The 13510-nt window shown below is 37.2% G+C and overlaps 1 protein-coding gene across 7 annotated transcripts in view; it reads right to left on the reverse strand.

Annotated features, from left to right (window-relative positions):
* The window catches only part of KIZ (kizuna centrosomal protein), a 119014-nt gene that overhangs the window by 85418 nt on the left and 20086 nt on the right, over positions 1 to 13510 (reverse strand). For 6 of the 7 annotated variants that reach the window (XR_009454018.1, XM_059705409.1, XM_059705407.1 and 3 more), the window contains one exon: positions 11995 to 12087. The exons of the other annotated variant lie outside the window; for it this stretch is intronic. Coding sequence is in view for 5 of the 6 variants with exons in the window: in XM_059705409.1 (XP_059561392.1) it covers positions 11995 to 12087 (93 nt within the window). In the remaining variant the exon portion in view is untranslated. The remainder of the gene's footprint in view (positions 1 to 11994; positions 12088 to 13510) is intronic. 7 annotated transcript variants of the gene reach the window in all.

A 13510-nucleotide genomic window follows, 5' to 3' on the forward strand; every position in this document is an offset into this window, starting at 1 on the left:
TTTTTTAAAAATGATCATGAGGAGAACCAAGATAGTGGCGTAGGTAAATGCTGGTAATCACTGCCTCCTACAATCACACCAAAATTACAACTAAAATACAGAACAACCATCGTTCAGAACCACCTGAAAACTGGTGAAATGGAAGTCCTATAACTAGAGAAATAAAGGAGAAAGCACAGGTGGAGAGGGGTAAAGTGTGGAGGGGGAGAGACAGGGGTATCTATACTCTCAACAATAAATATTTTAAAAATAAAAGAATAAAATAAATTAAAAATTATTGTGAAAATTTAGAAAAAAAGCATTATTCTAAATATCTAAGAAGCTCAATAAAGTCCAAGTATAATAAATTCAAACATATCCTCACCTAAGCACATCATAATCAAACTATTGAAAGTCAAAGAAGGAGGGAGAGTCTTAAAAGCAAAAATAGAGAAGTTATTCCTCACATACAAGGAATCTTCAAAATGATTAACAGGTGATTTCTCATTAGAAACTGTGGAGGCCAGTAGGGAATAGGATAACATAAAGTGCTGAAAGAAAAAGACAGTCAATCAAGAATTCTATATCCACTAAAACATTCCTACAGAAATGAAGGAGAAATTAAGGTATCATTTGCTAAACAAAAACAGAGAATCTGTCACTATCATACCTGTCCTACAAGAAGTACTATAGGATGTTCTTAAGGCTGAAATGAGAGGACACTCTACAGTAGCTCAAAGTCTAAGCAATAAATAGCACTAGTAAGGGTGACTATATTGGTAAATATAAAAAATAGCATAAATATGTTTTTTTTAACTCTCTTTGCTCCTCTATATAATTTAAAAGATAACTGCATTAAGCAATGATTATAGATCTATGTTGATGAGCAGCATCTATCTATCTATCTATCTATCTATCTATCTATCTATCTATCTATCTATCTATACCTAATATGCAAATAGACCGAACGGCAGAACAACCGAACAACTGAACAACCAGTCGCTATGATGTGCACTGACCACCAGGGGACACGTGCGAAACATGGCAGGTGTCGGCAGCAGGTGGCAGAGTGCAGAACATGGCAAGCATTGGCTGCGGCGGGATGGTGGAGCAGGTGAGCAGGGGCGCCAGACCAAGGCGGGGTGCCGGTCGCTGTCATTGGGGCAAGCCTTTGGTGGTTACTAAAAATTCTTTGCTCCCGGGTACTGCAGTCCTGCCTGGTGCTTGTACCTGCTGCCAGCACCAGCCCCACTCACACCCACTGCCAGTGCCCGGCACTGGTCCCGATCACTCGGCAACATCAGTGGGTGCAAGCAGCAGCTGCCGGCCCCGATCGCCCCTGAGGGCTTCTGCACCTCTCCCTGCTCCTGAGGGGTGATTAGGGCAGCAGCCGCCACTCATACCCACTGACAGCGCCGGCCCCGCTCGCACCCACTGCTGGTGCCAGCCCCAATCACTCTGCACCATTAGTGGGTTTGAGCAGGGCCGGTGACGTCAGTGCATGGGAGCAGCAGCAGTGGGAATGGGGCTGCTGGCAGACATGGGACCAGGGGTCACAGTGGAAGGGGCCAGGCAGTGGCATGGAGGATAGGCCGAGACCCACCCCTGTGCTCACCACAGCCTCTCGGTCCACAGTTCCTTTCAAGGTGCACGAATTTATGCACTGGGCTCCTAGTATAAGATATAAAGACATAGGTTGTATTACAATAACATCACAAAGGAGCAGGAAAGAATTGAAGCTATACAGAATTAAAGTTATTGCATTCTATTGAAATTAAGTTGGTATTAATACAAATTGGATTATTATAAACTAAAACATAAATTATAACCCACATTAAAAGAAATAACAGGCAATTAAAATGGTACACTAGAGCCCAGGTGGTGTGGCTCAGCAGTTGAGCATCGATCCAGGAACCAAAAGGTCACTGCTTCGATTTCCACATGCCCAGGTTGCATGCTCTATCCCCAGTAGGGGTGCATGCAGGAGGCAACTGATCAATGATGTTTCTCTCTCATCGATGTTCCTATCTATCCCTCTCCCTTCCTCTCTCTCTAAAAATAATAACAATAATAATAATAATGATAATAAATAAATAAAATGGTATACTAGAAAGTATTTAATGCAAAAGAAGGCAGTTTTGGAGGACTAAAAAAACCATAAAAATATAGACAACAAAGAGCAAAATGGCAGATGCAATTCCTACCTTTTCTATAATTACATTAAATTTAAGTAGACTCAATAATAAAAATAAAGTTAGAGATCGGCAGAATGGATTAAAAATCATGATCTAACTATTTGCTGACAACACTATTTTACATTCAAAGATATAAACAGGATGAAAACACAGGGAAAGGAAAAGACATGAACAGAGCCTCATGAAAAAAAATAGTGTTACTATGCAAACAGTAACCAAAAGAAAGATGGAGTGGCTATGCTAATATCAGACAAAATAGACTCTAAGACACACAATCGTTATTAGAGACAATGGATATTTTCTGATAAAAGGGATAATTTGTGGAAAAGACATTGCAATTAGAAACATATTGTATAAGTAACAACCAAGTCTTAAAATACATGAAGCAAAAACTGAGAGCATTTAAAGGAGAAATCGACAATTTAACAATAATAGGTACGTCAATACTCCACATTCAATAATGAATAAAACAACTAAACAGAAGACCAATAGGAAAATAAGAACTTGAACAACTATAAACCAACTAGACCTAACAGACATACAGAAGACTCCACCTACCAACAGAATACTCAGACTGCATAATCTTCTAAGTGTACATGGAACATTTTACAGGATATGTTAGGCCACAAATCAAGTCTCAATAAATTAAAAATACATTAAAACATAAAAAATAAAAAGCAGAGAACATGATTAGAAAATGAACAACAGAAGTGGCAGGAATAAGCAGAATGATTCAAAGATGTCTTGAATCAAAAATAAGATTCAAGACTTATTTTTAAATACCAACTAACCAAACAAAATAAAACACCTAAATAAGTCCCAGAAAAAAATGAGGGGGGGTGGAATAGAAACCTATTTTGAGATCTCAGAAAGGGGTCTGAAAGCGGTCTACATCTCCAACCCTGTCATTTGTACACTGATAATACTGAACGCAAATGAAAATTGTTTCAGGTAGCTTTTATTTACAACTTCTCATTCATCTTTCTCCAATGAGACTATAGACCAGGGGTGGGCAAACTTTTTGACTCGAGGGCCACAATGGGTTCTTAAACTGGACCAGAGGGCCAGAACAAAAGCATGGATGGAGTGTTTGTGTGAACTAATATAAATTCAAAGTAAACATCATTACATAAAGGGTACGGTCTTTTTTTTCAATAGTTTTATTCATTTCAAACGGGCCGGATCTGGCCCACGGGCCGTAGTTTGCCCACGGCTGCTATAGACTATGTAATGGAGTGAATGTTTGTGTTCTTCCAAAATTCCTATGTTGAAGTCTAGTGTGGCTATATCTATAGATGGGGCTTCTAAGAAAGTAATTAAAGTTAAATGAGGTCATAAGAGCAGGGCCCTAAAGCAATAGAATTAGTGTCCTTGTAAGAGGAGACACCACCAAGAGCACACACTCTCGACCCAGCCACCAAAGAAAGGCCATGTGAGGACAAAGAACAAAAGGGACATCTGCAACCCACAGGGAGAGCCCTCACCAGGCCACAGCCCTGAAAAAAAAAAAAAGAATTAACACCAATCCTTCATAAACTCTTTTAAAAACAAGCAAGGAAGAAATACGTCTCAACTAACTCTATGAGGCCAGTCTGTGACACTGAAACCAAACAAAGACATTATTAAAAAGAAAAGTACAGACCAATATTTCTTATGAATACAGATGTAAAAATTTTCTTTTATATCCCTGAGTGGGCACAAACCAATGTAAAAATTCTTAACATAATACTAGTAAACTAAATTCAGCAACACAGAAATGGGATCTTATACCAGCACCAAGTGGGATTTATCTCAGGAATGTAAATTTGGTTCAACATATGAAAATCAAGTAATGCAATATACTGTATTAATAAAGGCAAAAGCTCCAAAGACAGAAAAATCATTAGACAAAGTCCAACATGTGTTCATGATAAAAAACAAACAAACATGCAAGAAGCTAGAAATAGAAGGGAACTCCCTCAACCGGATAAGTACATCTATAAAAAACCCCTAGCACACATCATAGTCAATGGTGAAAGACTGAAAGCTTTCTCCATAAGATCAGGATTAACATGAGAATGTCTACTGCTATCACTTCTATTTAACACTGCTCTGAGATTATAGCCAGGGCAGTAAGGCAAAAAAATAAATAATCAAAAAAATAAAAATAAAAATAAAAAAGAAAGAAAGAAAAAAGAAAGGAAGGAAGGAAAGAAAGGAATCTAGATTGCAAAGAAAGAAGAGATATACACCCCTATGTTCAAAGCAGCGAAATTTAAAATAGCTAAGATCTGGAAACAGCCTAAGTGCCCATCAGCAGAGGAATGGATTAAAAAGCTGTGGTACATCTATACAATGGAATACTATGCAGCTGTGAAAAAGAAAAATACTATGCATTTGCAACAGCATGGATGGAACTAGAGAGCATTATGCTAAGTGAAGTAAGCCAGTCAGAGAAAGATAAATATCACATGATCTCACTCATATGTGGAATCTAATGAACAACATAAACTAATGAACAAAAATAGACCCAGAGACATGGAGACATCAATCAGACTGTCAAACCTCAGAGGGAATGCAGGGGAGGGTTGGGGGGGGGGATCAACCAATGAACTCACATATGTATGTGCATAACCCATGGACAAGGCAGTAGGGTGGTGAGGGCTTTGGGAGGAAAGAGGGGTTGGAGAGAGCAATGGGGGGAAAGGGGACATATGTAATACTTTCAACAATAAAGATTTATTTTTTAAAAAAGAGATACTACCTCTATTTGCAGATAATATGATCTTATACAAAGAAAAACGTAAGAATTACACAAGAAACAATGAGAACCAATAAACAAGTCCAGCAAGGTTGCAGAATCTAGGATCAGTACAAATATAAATAATGTATTTCTATACATTAGAAATTGAAATTAGAAAAACAATTCTATTTTAATAATGGCATCGAAAAGAATAAAATACCAAATAAATTTAACAAAGAAGTAATACTTGTACACTGAAAACTACAGAACATTTATGAAAGAAGTAAAGACCTAAATAAATGAAAAGGCATTCTGTGTTCATGGAACCTAAGACTTAATAGTGTTAAGATAAAAATATGTCCAAATTGATCTACATAATCAATGCATCTCTATCAAAATCCCAAGAGCATTTTTGTAGAAATCAGCAAGCTAAAATTCGTATGAAAATAAATACAAGGAACCCAGATTAGCCAAAACGATTTTCCAAAAGAAGAGCAAAGTTGGAGAACTCACACTTTCCAATTTCAAAACTTACTACAAAATTAGGGTAATTCTAAACTGTACTGGTATAAGGATAAACACATAGATCAATGAAATAGAACTGAAAGTCGAGAAATAAGTCCATGTATCTACAGTCAATTGACATTTTTAGAGACATTTTTAGAACAGTTTTAGGTTGCTGGAATTGGTTATTTCTCCTCCTCCACATTTGAAGGCTATCATTCAGCCATAAAAAAGAATGAAAGCTTGCCATTTGTGACATAGACAAACTTTGAGGGCATTATGCTAAATAAAATAAGTCAGACATGATATCTTTTATATGTGGAGTCTATAAAAACAACAACAAAAGAACAAAACCCCAAGGTCATAGATACAAAGAATAGATTGGTGGTTGCCAGAGGTGGAGGGTGGAGTGATGGGAGAAATGGATATACTATTAATTTTTTTAGTTTAAATAAATTGAAAAAATATTGGGAGTGGGGAAAATGATAATGAAGCAAATGAATATGACTGCAAATACTTATTAGTAAACAAACAGTTTACTAATTGCGAGTTCATCTTTGCTGAGGAAAAAGGGAGAAATTGCAAGTTCATCTTTGCTAAGGAAAAAGGGAGTTCATCTTTGCTGAGGAAAAAGGAAGAAAACATACTTAAGGAGATATTAGCAAGTTTAGAATTAATATAATGATGTCATCATTTTTAAAGCAGGTGAATCTTGACCATTATTATACTTTGAAAAAACATATTTGTCATATGTCATGTTTTATAAAATATTGAAGAAATCTTTATTTTTCTTAATATATTATTTTTTTTCACAGACAAGGGAATTGGGAAGGTGCATGCAGAATGGAAATAGAACTGTCAGACCAGTTTCCAGCTTTTCACACAATACAATTATTGCTCTTAGTTTCTATGTAAGCAAATCCTTAAGTTACACTGAGATTTCAAAACAAAATCCCACAAAGAATCCTATATAATAAAATGCTAATATGCAAATTGACCAAATGGCAGAATGACTGGTTGCTATGACGTGCACTGACCTCCAGGGGGCAGATGCTCAATGCAGGAGTTGCCCCCTGGTGGTTAGTGCACTCACACAGCGGGAGCGCCACTCAGCCAGAAGCCAGGCTCACGGCTGGCAAGTATAGTGGCAGTGGCGGGAGCCTCTCCTGCCTCCATGGCAGAGCTAAGGATGTCTGACTGCCAGCTTAGGGGAGCAGGCCTAAGCCATCAGTCGGACGTCCCCCGAGGGCTCCTAGACTGTGAGAGGGCAGGCCAGGCTGAGGGACACCCTCTCTCCCCACAGTGCACAAATCTCATGCACCAGGCCTCTAGTTTACATATAACAATCTTAAAGAAGGTATTTTATTTTACCATGTGTTATGAACTGAATTGTATCCTCCCAAAGTCTTACATTGAAGCCCCAATCCCCAACCTGACTATATCTGGAGATGGGGCTCTTAAGGAGGTAATTAATGTTAAATGAGGTGATAAGTGTGGAGCCTCAGTCCTTAGAAGAGGAAGAGACACTAGAGATCCATCTCTCTTCATGCATGTGCACAGAGAAGAGGCCACAGAGGACTCAAAGGGAGAGTGGCCATCTGCAACCCATGGAGAGAGGTCTCATCAGAAACCAACCCTACTGGCACCTTGATCTTGGACTTCCCAGCCTCTGAACTGCAAGAAAATAAATTTCTGTTGTGTAAGCCACCCAATCTGTGTTATTTTGTTATGGCAGCCCCAGCTGACTAAGAACACCATGCCAATGTGATTTTCAACTCTTCATTTTTGTCACTGTAATAGATTACTTAATTTTCACAATTAAAACCAAAAAGAGGCATTTCTGGCCATAAAATCCAATAGTTGTTGAAACTACCTAAGTTTTAAAATGGATCCATTAAATTTAGGCTTCAAAAGTTATGTCCTATAAGTTATTTTGAAGAACATGTAACTATAAAATCAACCTATTATGAGTTGTTACTAGCAGGTGGCTTTACCTCCCATTTCTTTAATTCATAGGTAGCCTCTATGTGCCCACAGCCCTTTCCACTATCCTGGATAACTGGTAAAAAGCCAGCACCAGAGTATGGCTACCCAAGTGGAGAACAAAGATGGTGATGACAGTGATGGTGGTGAAAGTAGCAACAGGGTTAGTGAACATTTGTCAACCAATTACTAGGTGTCAAGCAGATTTATACCCATTACCTATTTTAACAGTCAAAACAACCATTATCATTATCCCCACTCTTGTAAGACTTAGCAAGGTTGAATAATCTGTTCCCAGTCCCAGGATTCAAACCCAGATATGAGGACTACAGTGTTCTACCCCCTTATGCTACAATATTAAAAACTGAATGAGTTAAATTCTGTTGAGTGTTTCCTTCCCACGTCCCGCGTGGGTCAGGGTTTAGGAACTGGAAGCAGAGCCGCACACAAATGAAAGTGAAAAGACAAGAGATAATTTGGAAATATTGGGGGACCAGGCGGGCAAGTCCAACTCAAGGGGAAGGACTTCCACCCGTGCTCAGGCCTCACCAAGCTTTTATTGATCTGGGATGCACCCATACCATAGCCCTTAGGCAGGTGACCCCCTGCAACAGGCAGACTAGCCCATCAGCAAGGATTTACATAATAATAAATGGGGGAGTAGTTTCAGCTACCACTGTCTCGACAAACAGAGGTGGTGCCTAGCTCCGACCTTTGCTAGGGCTTCAAAGGCACCCAGCCTTCAGGGGGTTCTCTGTCTATGTTTATCAGATAGTGAAGACAATAAACTGTTTCCCACAAAATTCAAATTGTGTTACTGAAACACAGCTTTTAAAAAAAATGTTTTTATTGATTTTTAGAGAGAGAAAAAAGGAAAGGGAGAGATAGAAACACCAATGAGAGGGAAACATCAACATCGACTGGCTGCCTCCTGCACAACCCCCACTGAGGATAGAGCCCATACCCAGGCATGTGCCTTGACCAGGAATCAAACCAGAGACCTCCTGGTGCATAGGTTGATGCTCAAACATTGAGCCACACACGCTGGGCACCATAGCTTTTTTGAAACAACAGCAACATAAAAATCCCCAACAATGAATCTGAAGTCTATTTCTAATTTCTTACTAAGTTCAACCAATACAAACTCAGATCTACTAAATAGACTCTAAATGAAACTTGTACCTGATACATAAAATCAAGTCCATGTAGTGTACATGAGAAGTGTAGGAGAAAAGCAGATAGAAGTTTCAAGAGAAATTCAACATCCCTAAATTGGACGAGTAGGTGATTTCCAAAAAATATATACACACACACCCTAGTACAGTGATGGCGAACTTTTTGAGCTCGGCGTGCCAGCATTTTGAAAAACCCTAACTTAACTCTGGTGCCGTGTCACATATAGAAATTTTTTTATATTTGCAACCATAGTAAAACAAAGACTTGTATTTTTGCTATTTATTTTATATATTTAAATTCCATTTAACAAAGAAAAATCAACCAAAAAAAATGAGTTCGCATGTCACCTCTGACACGTGTGTCATAGGTTCGCCATCACTGCCCTAGTATCAACCTTTTCCCAACACCCCTAGGCCTAAACCACTGCTTTGATCAAAACAATACAAAGTTAAGTCATGATTTTCAAGTGAAGAACAGATGCTTAGCAAATGTCACAGAATAGCAAGACAAGAGCCCTTTCTTTTACAGTGCAATTTAAAATGCCCTATTTATTCTCCCAAATTCCCAAACAGGGTGGCTCGGGATATAAATGCATCTCTTATCATTCCCTGTTCACAAAAATAATGTGCAGATCTACATCAGAGAGACAGAACTCCAACTCCATTTTCTAATTCTGAGAGATTTTAGTAAGGATAGAAGCAACTCATAGTCCACCACAATTAGAAGAGCAATCTCATCCACAGGCAGGCTCCTTCTTCTTAAAATGCATTAACCACCTGTCCATTCCTTCTTCACACATTTAAATTGTCTTACTGGATTAACACTATTAAATTAACTGGAGCTTTTATTTCTAGATGATTACCAAAAGAGGAATTGCTAAAATAAGCTATGTGCATATTTATTTAACTGTGATAGTTATTGCCAGATTCCTTTCCAAAAAGTTCTAGGCACACACACATTATTTTCACACTGTATGAAAAAGACTGTCTTTTTCTAATAATACAGTATTTAATAGAATATAAGTTTAAAAAGTTTAGAAAGTCTTCCAAAGAACAAGAAATCAATACTTGTTCTGTGGCAGCTTCTGTAATCCCTTATACTATCAGAGGGAGAAAAGAAACAGTGTTTTCCGCAAAATTTGTCTTCCTATTGCTGAAATGACTTGTTTCCTTTTCCCCTTCTCATTCACTTTCTCTCTCCTTCCTATCACTCCACTATACGATGTGCAATTCCTTCACTACCCAGCCTTCATGCCAGCAGATCAAACATCACCTCCTCTATCAAGCCATGGATTATTCATTTCAGCGGAGGAATATGTTCTTTCTCCACGTATCTCATGTCTGCTCCTATACACACTATCCCACGCCTTAGAAAGAATAGCACATTGTGGAATGCACCGGAAGGGCAAGTATTGTGGCATTCACTGAAGGGCCTACTGTGGCTTCTCAAACAGAACACTTGCTCAAAAACTATTTACTGGCTTCAACCAGTAAGACTATCACTATACTCTGCTTCAGGCCAGTCTCTGGAGACCAGTGACTCTGGGCAGAGACTAATTCATTCGACTCCTAAAGAAGTGGAGTGCAGATTTCCACTGAGAAACAACATAACTCATGATAAGGAACTCTCCTGGAATTAGTATCACTTAATAAGGATTAACCAACTCATGATTTTGCTGAAAAGTATTTATCTTTTAACTGATGGAACATCAATGGGAAACTGAAAAAGGCAAGATATAAATTTCTCAAAATATTACCTACTTGATTCTTACATACAGTCAAAGCTTTTAAGGAGATGACACTTTTCAGTATAAAGGAAAAACTTCTCTTCTAATTATTCTATGTAATTTTTTAAGGAGTTGTCAGCGATATATCTCTACCCTAATTTTAAATATGACTGAAAAGGAGACTACATAACTATATGGAAAGTAAGGAATCAGTTGTAAAATAGAAAAATAAAAGTCTCTTGTTGTACTTAAGTACCACTGACACTGCTGCACTAAGAATGTGTCTATCAGGAATGGCATAGGAAGATAAACCAATTTATAGATTAACAACACATCAATTATTTCATGACCAAATGTCAAACACAAACACTACCTGAATGGTTTATAAGTCTATCACATCACATCATACCATCTTTGACATACATTTAATGTCATAGAAATCATTTATCATTAAAGGCCTTTTTATATAGGTCAGGGTTACTGGAGCTTGGTGTTTTGTATCTTATAGCTTAAAGAATGTGCCAAATTCTAGGTTTTTTAACTTTTTAATCTTTGGGAAGGAAAACGAAAACTTCCTATAAACTCAGATTAATGCCTGCTAATGCACAGAAATAAAAAGGAAAACTAAAACCTTCCTCCTACTATAAAAACAAAATAGTGTGGCCTCTGTTTCTTTTCTGATAAGAGTCTTAAATACCAAACAGTTAACTGCATAATAACATTTACTGGCAGCCAGGCAGCCTGCTTAGCAGATATATAAAGCAGGTAAAAGAAGAAAAAGTTAATTTCTTGGCTGAATGATTCCATCGGTAGCTATAGGGCAAACCTGAAAGTCTTTTAGTAAAGTAGCAGTTGATTCTTCTATCAATCTGTAGCACACATACTCTTCCAAGGAAAGCATTAAATATGAAAATCATATCCCGTTATCATCTGTTTCCAGCTTTCAGCCCAGTAAGCTTTTCTTAATGAATGCTGCAGCCTAAGGAACAAGCACGCTGTTGGCTTTTCTGAATAATGGAGTGATGCTACCATTTTTGCTTATTACAATATCGACTGGCTGAGGGGGTTTCACACATAGTCACAAGTGACTACTCTTGCCAGCATGCTCCAAGTTATTACAAGATGTTTTTAGACATTTCATCTAAAAGAGCTTTACTGCTTTTAGTGAAGAAAACATCTATGGTCTTGAACAGAATCATTTATATGGAGATAGGCGGGAGGATTAGAAGCCTGCATTATGGCAGATACATAGCAGAATTTATTTAAGTATTCCTTTCCAGTCTTTTTGTCTGTTGCTTAGATATGCAATCCTTTCTTTCCACTTTATCTGTGAAAGGTTAAAATGTACAAAATTATAGATACAAAAAAAGAAGCAAATGTCACATTTTGTTTACTTTTTCATTTAAAATGTTTCTGGAACTAAGAAAAAAGCAGCTATAAAACATTATCTAGAAAAACACAATTTCACCTCCTAACAACACTGAGGTTTTCTTTGGAATCTGTTTTATACTCACCATGCCTGTCTTTCAGCAAATTTAACTGAATTAGACATTAAAGCAATCGTCTATAAGCAAAAGTCTTCAAATAATCACTTAAGGTTTACTCAAAAATATCTTTGTAATAAGATGATTTTTTAAAAACAATATCTTAAAAGATGAATACTCCAAAAATGCTCAGTTAACAGAAACTTTAACATTTTAATTTGTTACCTTTTCTGTGTCTTCATTTTTCAGTTCACCTTTTATTCCCAGGCTATCTTTTGAAAGTAGCTGCATCTTCTTAAATTGAGCCTCATATTCAATCTAAATATAAACAAAGTTTGATTTTTGTGTGTGGATATTATTACAACTAGCACCTTTCTCTCTTTTTCAGTCTTTACAGAATAGAAGGAACAGTGAAGTAGAAAGTAAAACTGATATTGCTAAGAAAGTCAACTTATCTTAGAAGACAATTTCACAAATAGCACATAAAAAAGCTGAATTCTATTGTTATATGTTTTTAAATAAAATAAAAATTGATGGATTTTTACTTAGCCTTTCATCAATTTAGGGAATAAGACCTTGATATACTAACCTATCATGAAAATCCATTTACTTTATTATGAAAGTAATATCCGACAGTGTTTTCTCTGTAAAGTTTTGTCCTGAACAAAGGAAACAAAATCAATCTTACTTATCTGTATATCTACATATCATGGCCCGTCCTACTAGTAACAGCAACAGAGTAAATTATTTGCTAGATTATCAACTTAATACTAAATCTGTTTTCTATGAATAAAAATGCACTGTAGACATCAATGATCGGCACCATAGGAATCAAGTTTGCTCTGGCACTAATAACTGCATAAAGATGACTGCATCATTAGCACACTATAATTAATGAAAGTGATTCCATCATAAAATGACTTTTTCTTAGTCATTAAAGTCTAAAAAAGTCACTGAACATGGTCCATCACAGGTGTCAGAACATTTTCTAAATTATGCAGTGATGGACTGCAATTACAAACACACCTCTGAACATAAAGTAGACCAGGGCTTTGTTTTGACACACCAAAAATCAACAAATAATAATAACCAAAGTTGACTTGTTTCCCTCAGAATATCTTAAGAGGTATTATATACTGCCTTTTTGTTAATAACAGTTCAGGAAGAATTGTGGTTTTCTCTATCAGAATGTTATTAACATGATACATGGCAGTAATTATCTAAATAGATACCGAAGTAAATAAAAGTCTCATAAGGCCAGAACAAACAATAAAATGAACAATTAAGAAAGTACATTTTATATCTCTCGGTTCTATATCTACTCCTTTGAACACAGAGATATTTAATTTTTAACCCATGAACCTTCAACAAGCGAAGTATCCAGATTCCAAGGCAAAGTATCTTTAAAAAGGAACGACAACTGTCAGAGGGGAGGGGAGTGGGGGAATGGATGAAAGACGGTGAAGGGATTAGCAAAAAAATAAACAAACAAACACACACACACACACACACACACACACACACACATAACCCATAGACACAACAACAGTGTGGTGATAGCCAGAGGGAAAAAAGGGGTGGGGGCTAGGTGGAGGTGGGCAAAGGTGGGGAAAATGGGGATGCAAAGAGACTGCTTGGAGCGATGGGTGTACAATGCAATGTGCAGATGATGTTTTATTGAGCTGTACACTTGGTTTTGTGTATGGTTTTGGGAACCCACGTCACCTCAATAAATTCCATT

Source organism: Myotis daubentonii, chromosome 8 (genome assembly GCF_963259705.1).
Source record: "Myotis daubentonii chromosome 8, mMyoDau2.1, whole genome shotgun sequence".
Classification (NCBI taxonomy): domain Eukaryota; kingdom Metazoa; phylum Chordata; class Mammalia; order Chiroptera; family Vespertilionidae; genus Myotis; species Myotis daubentonii.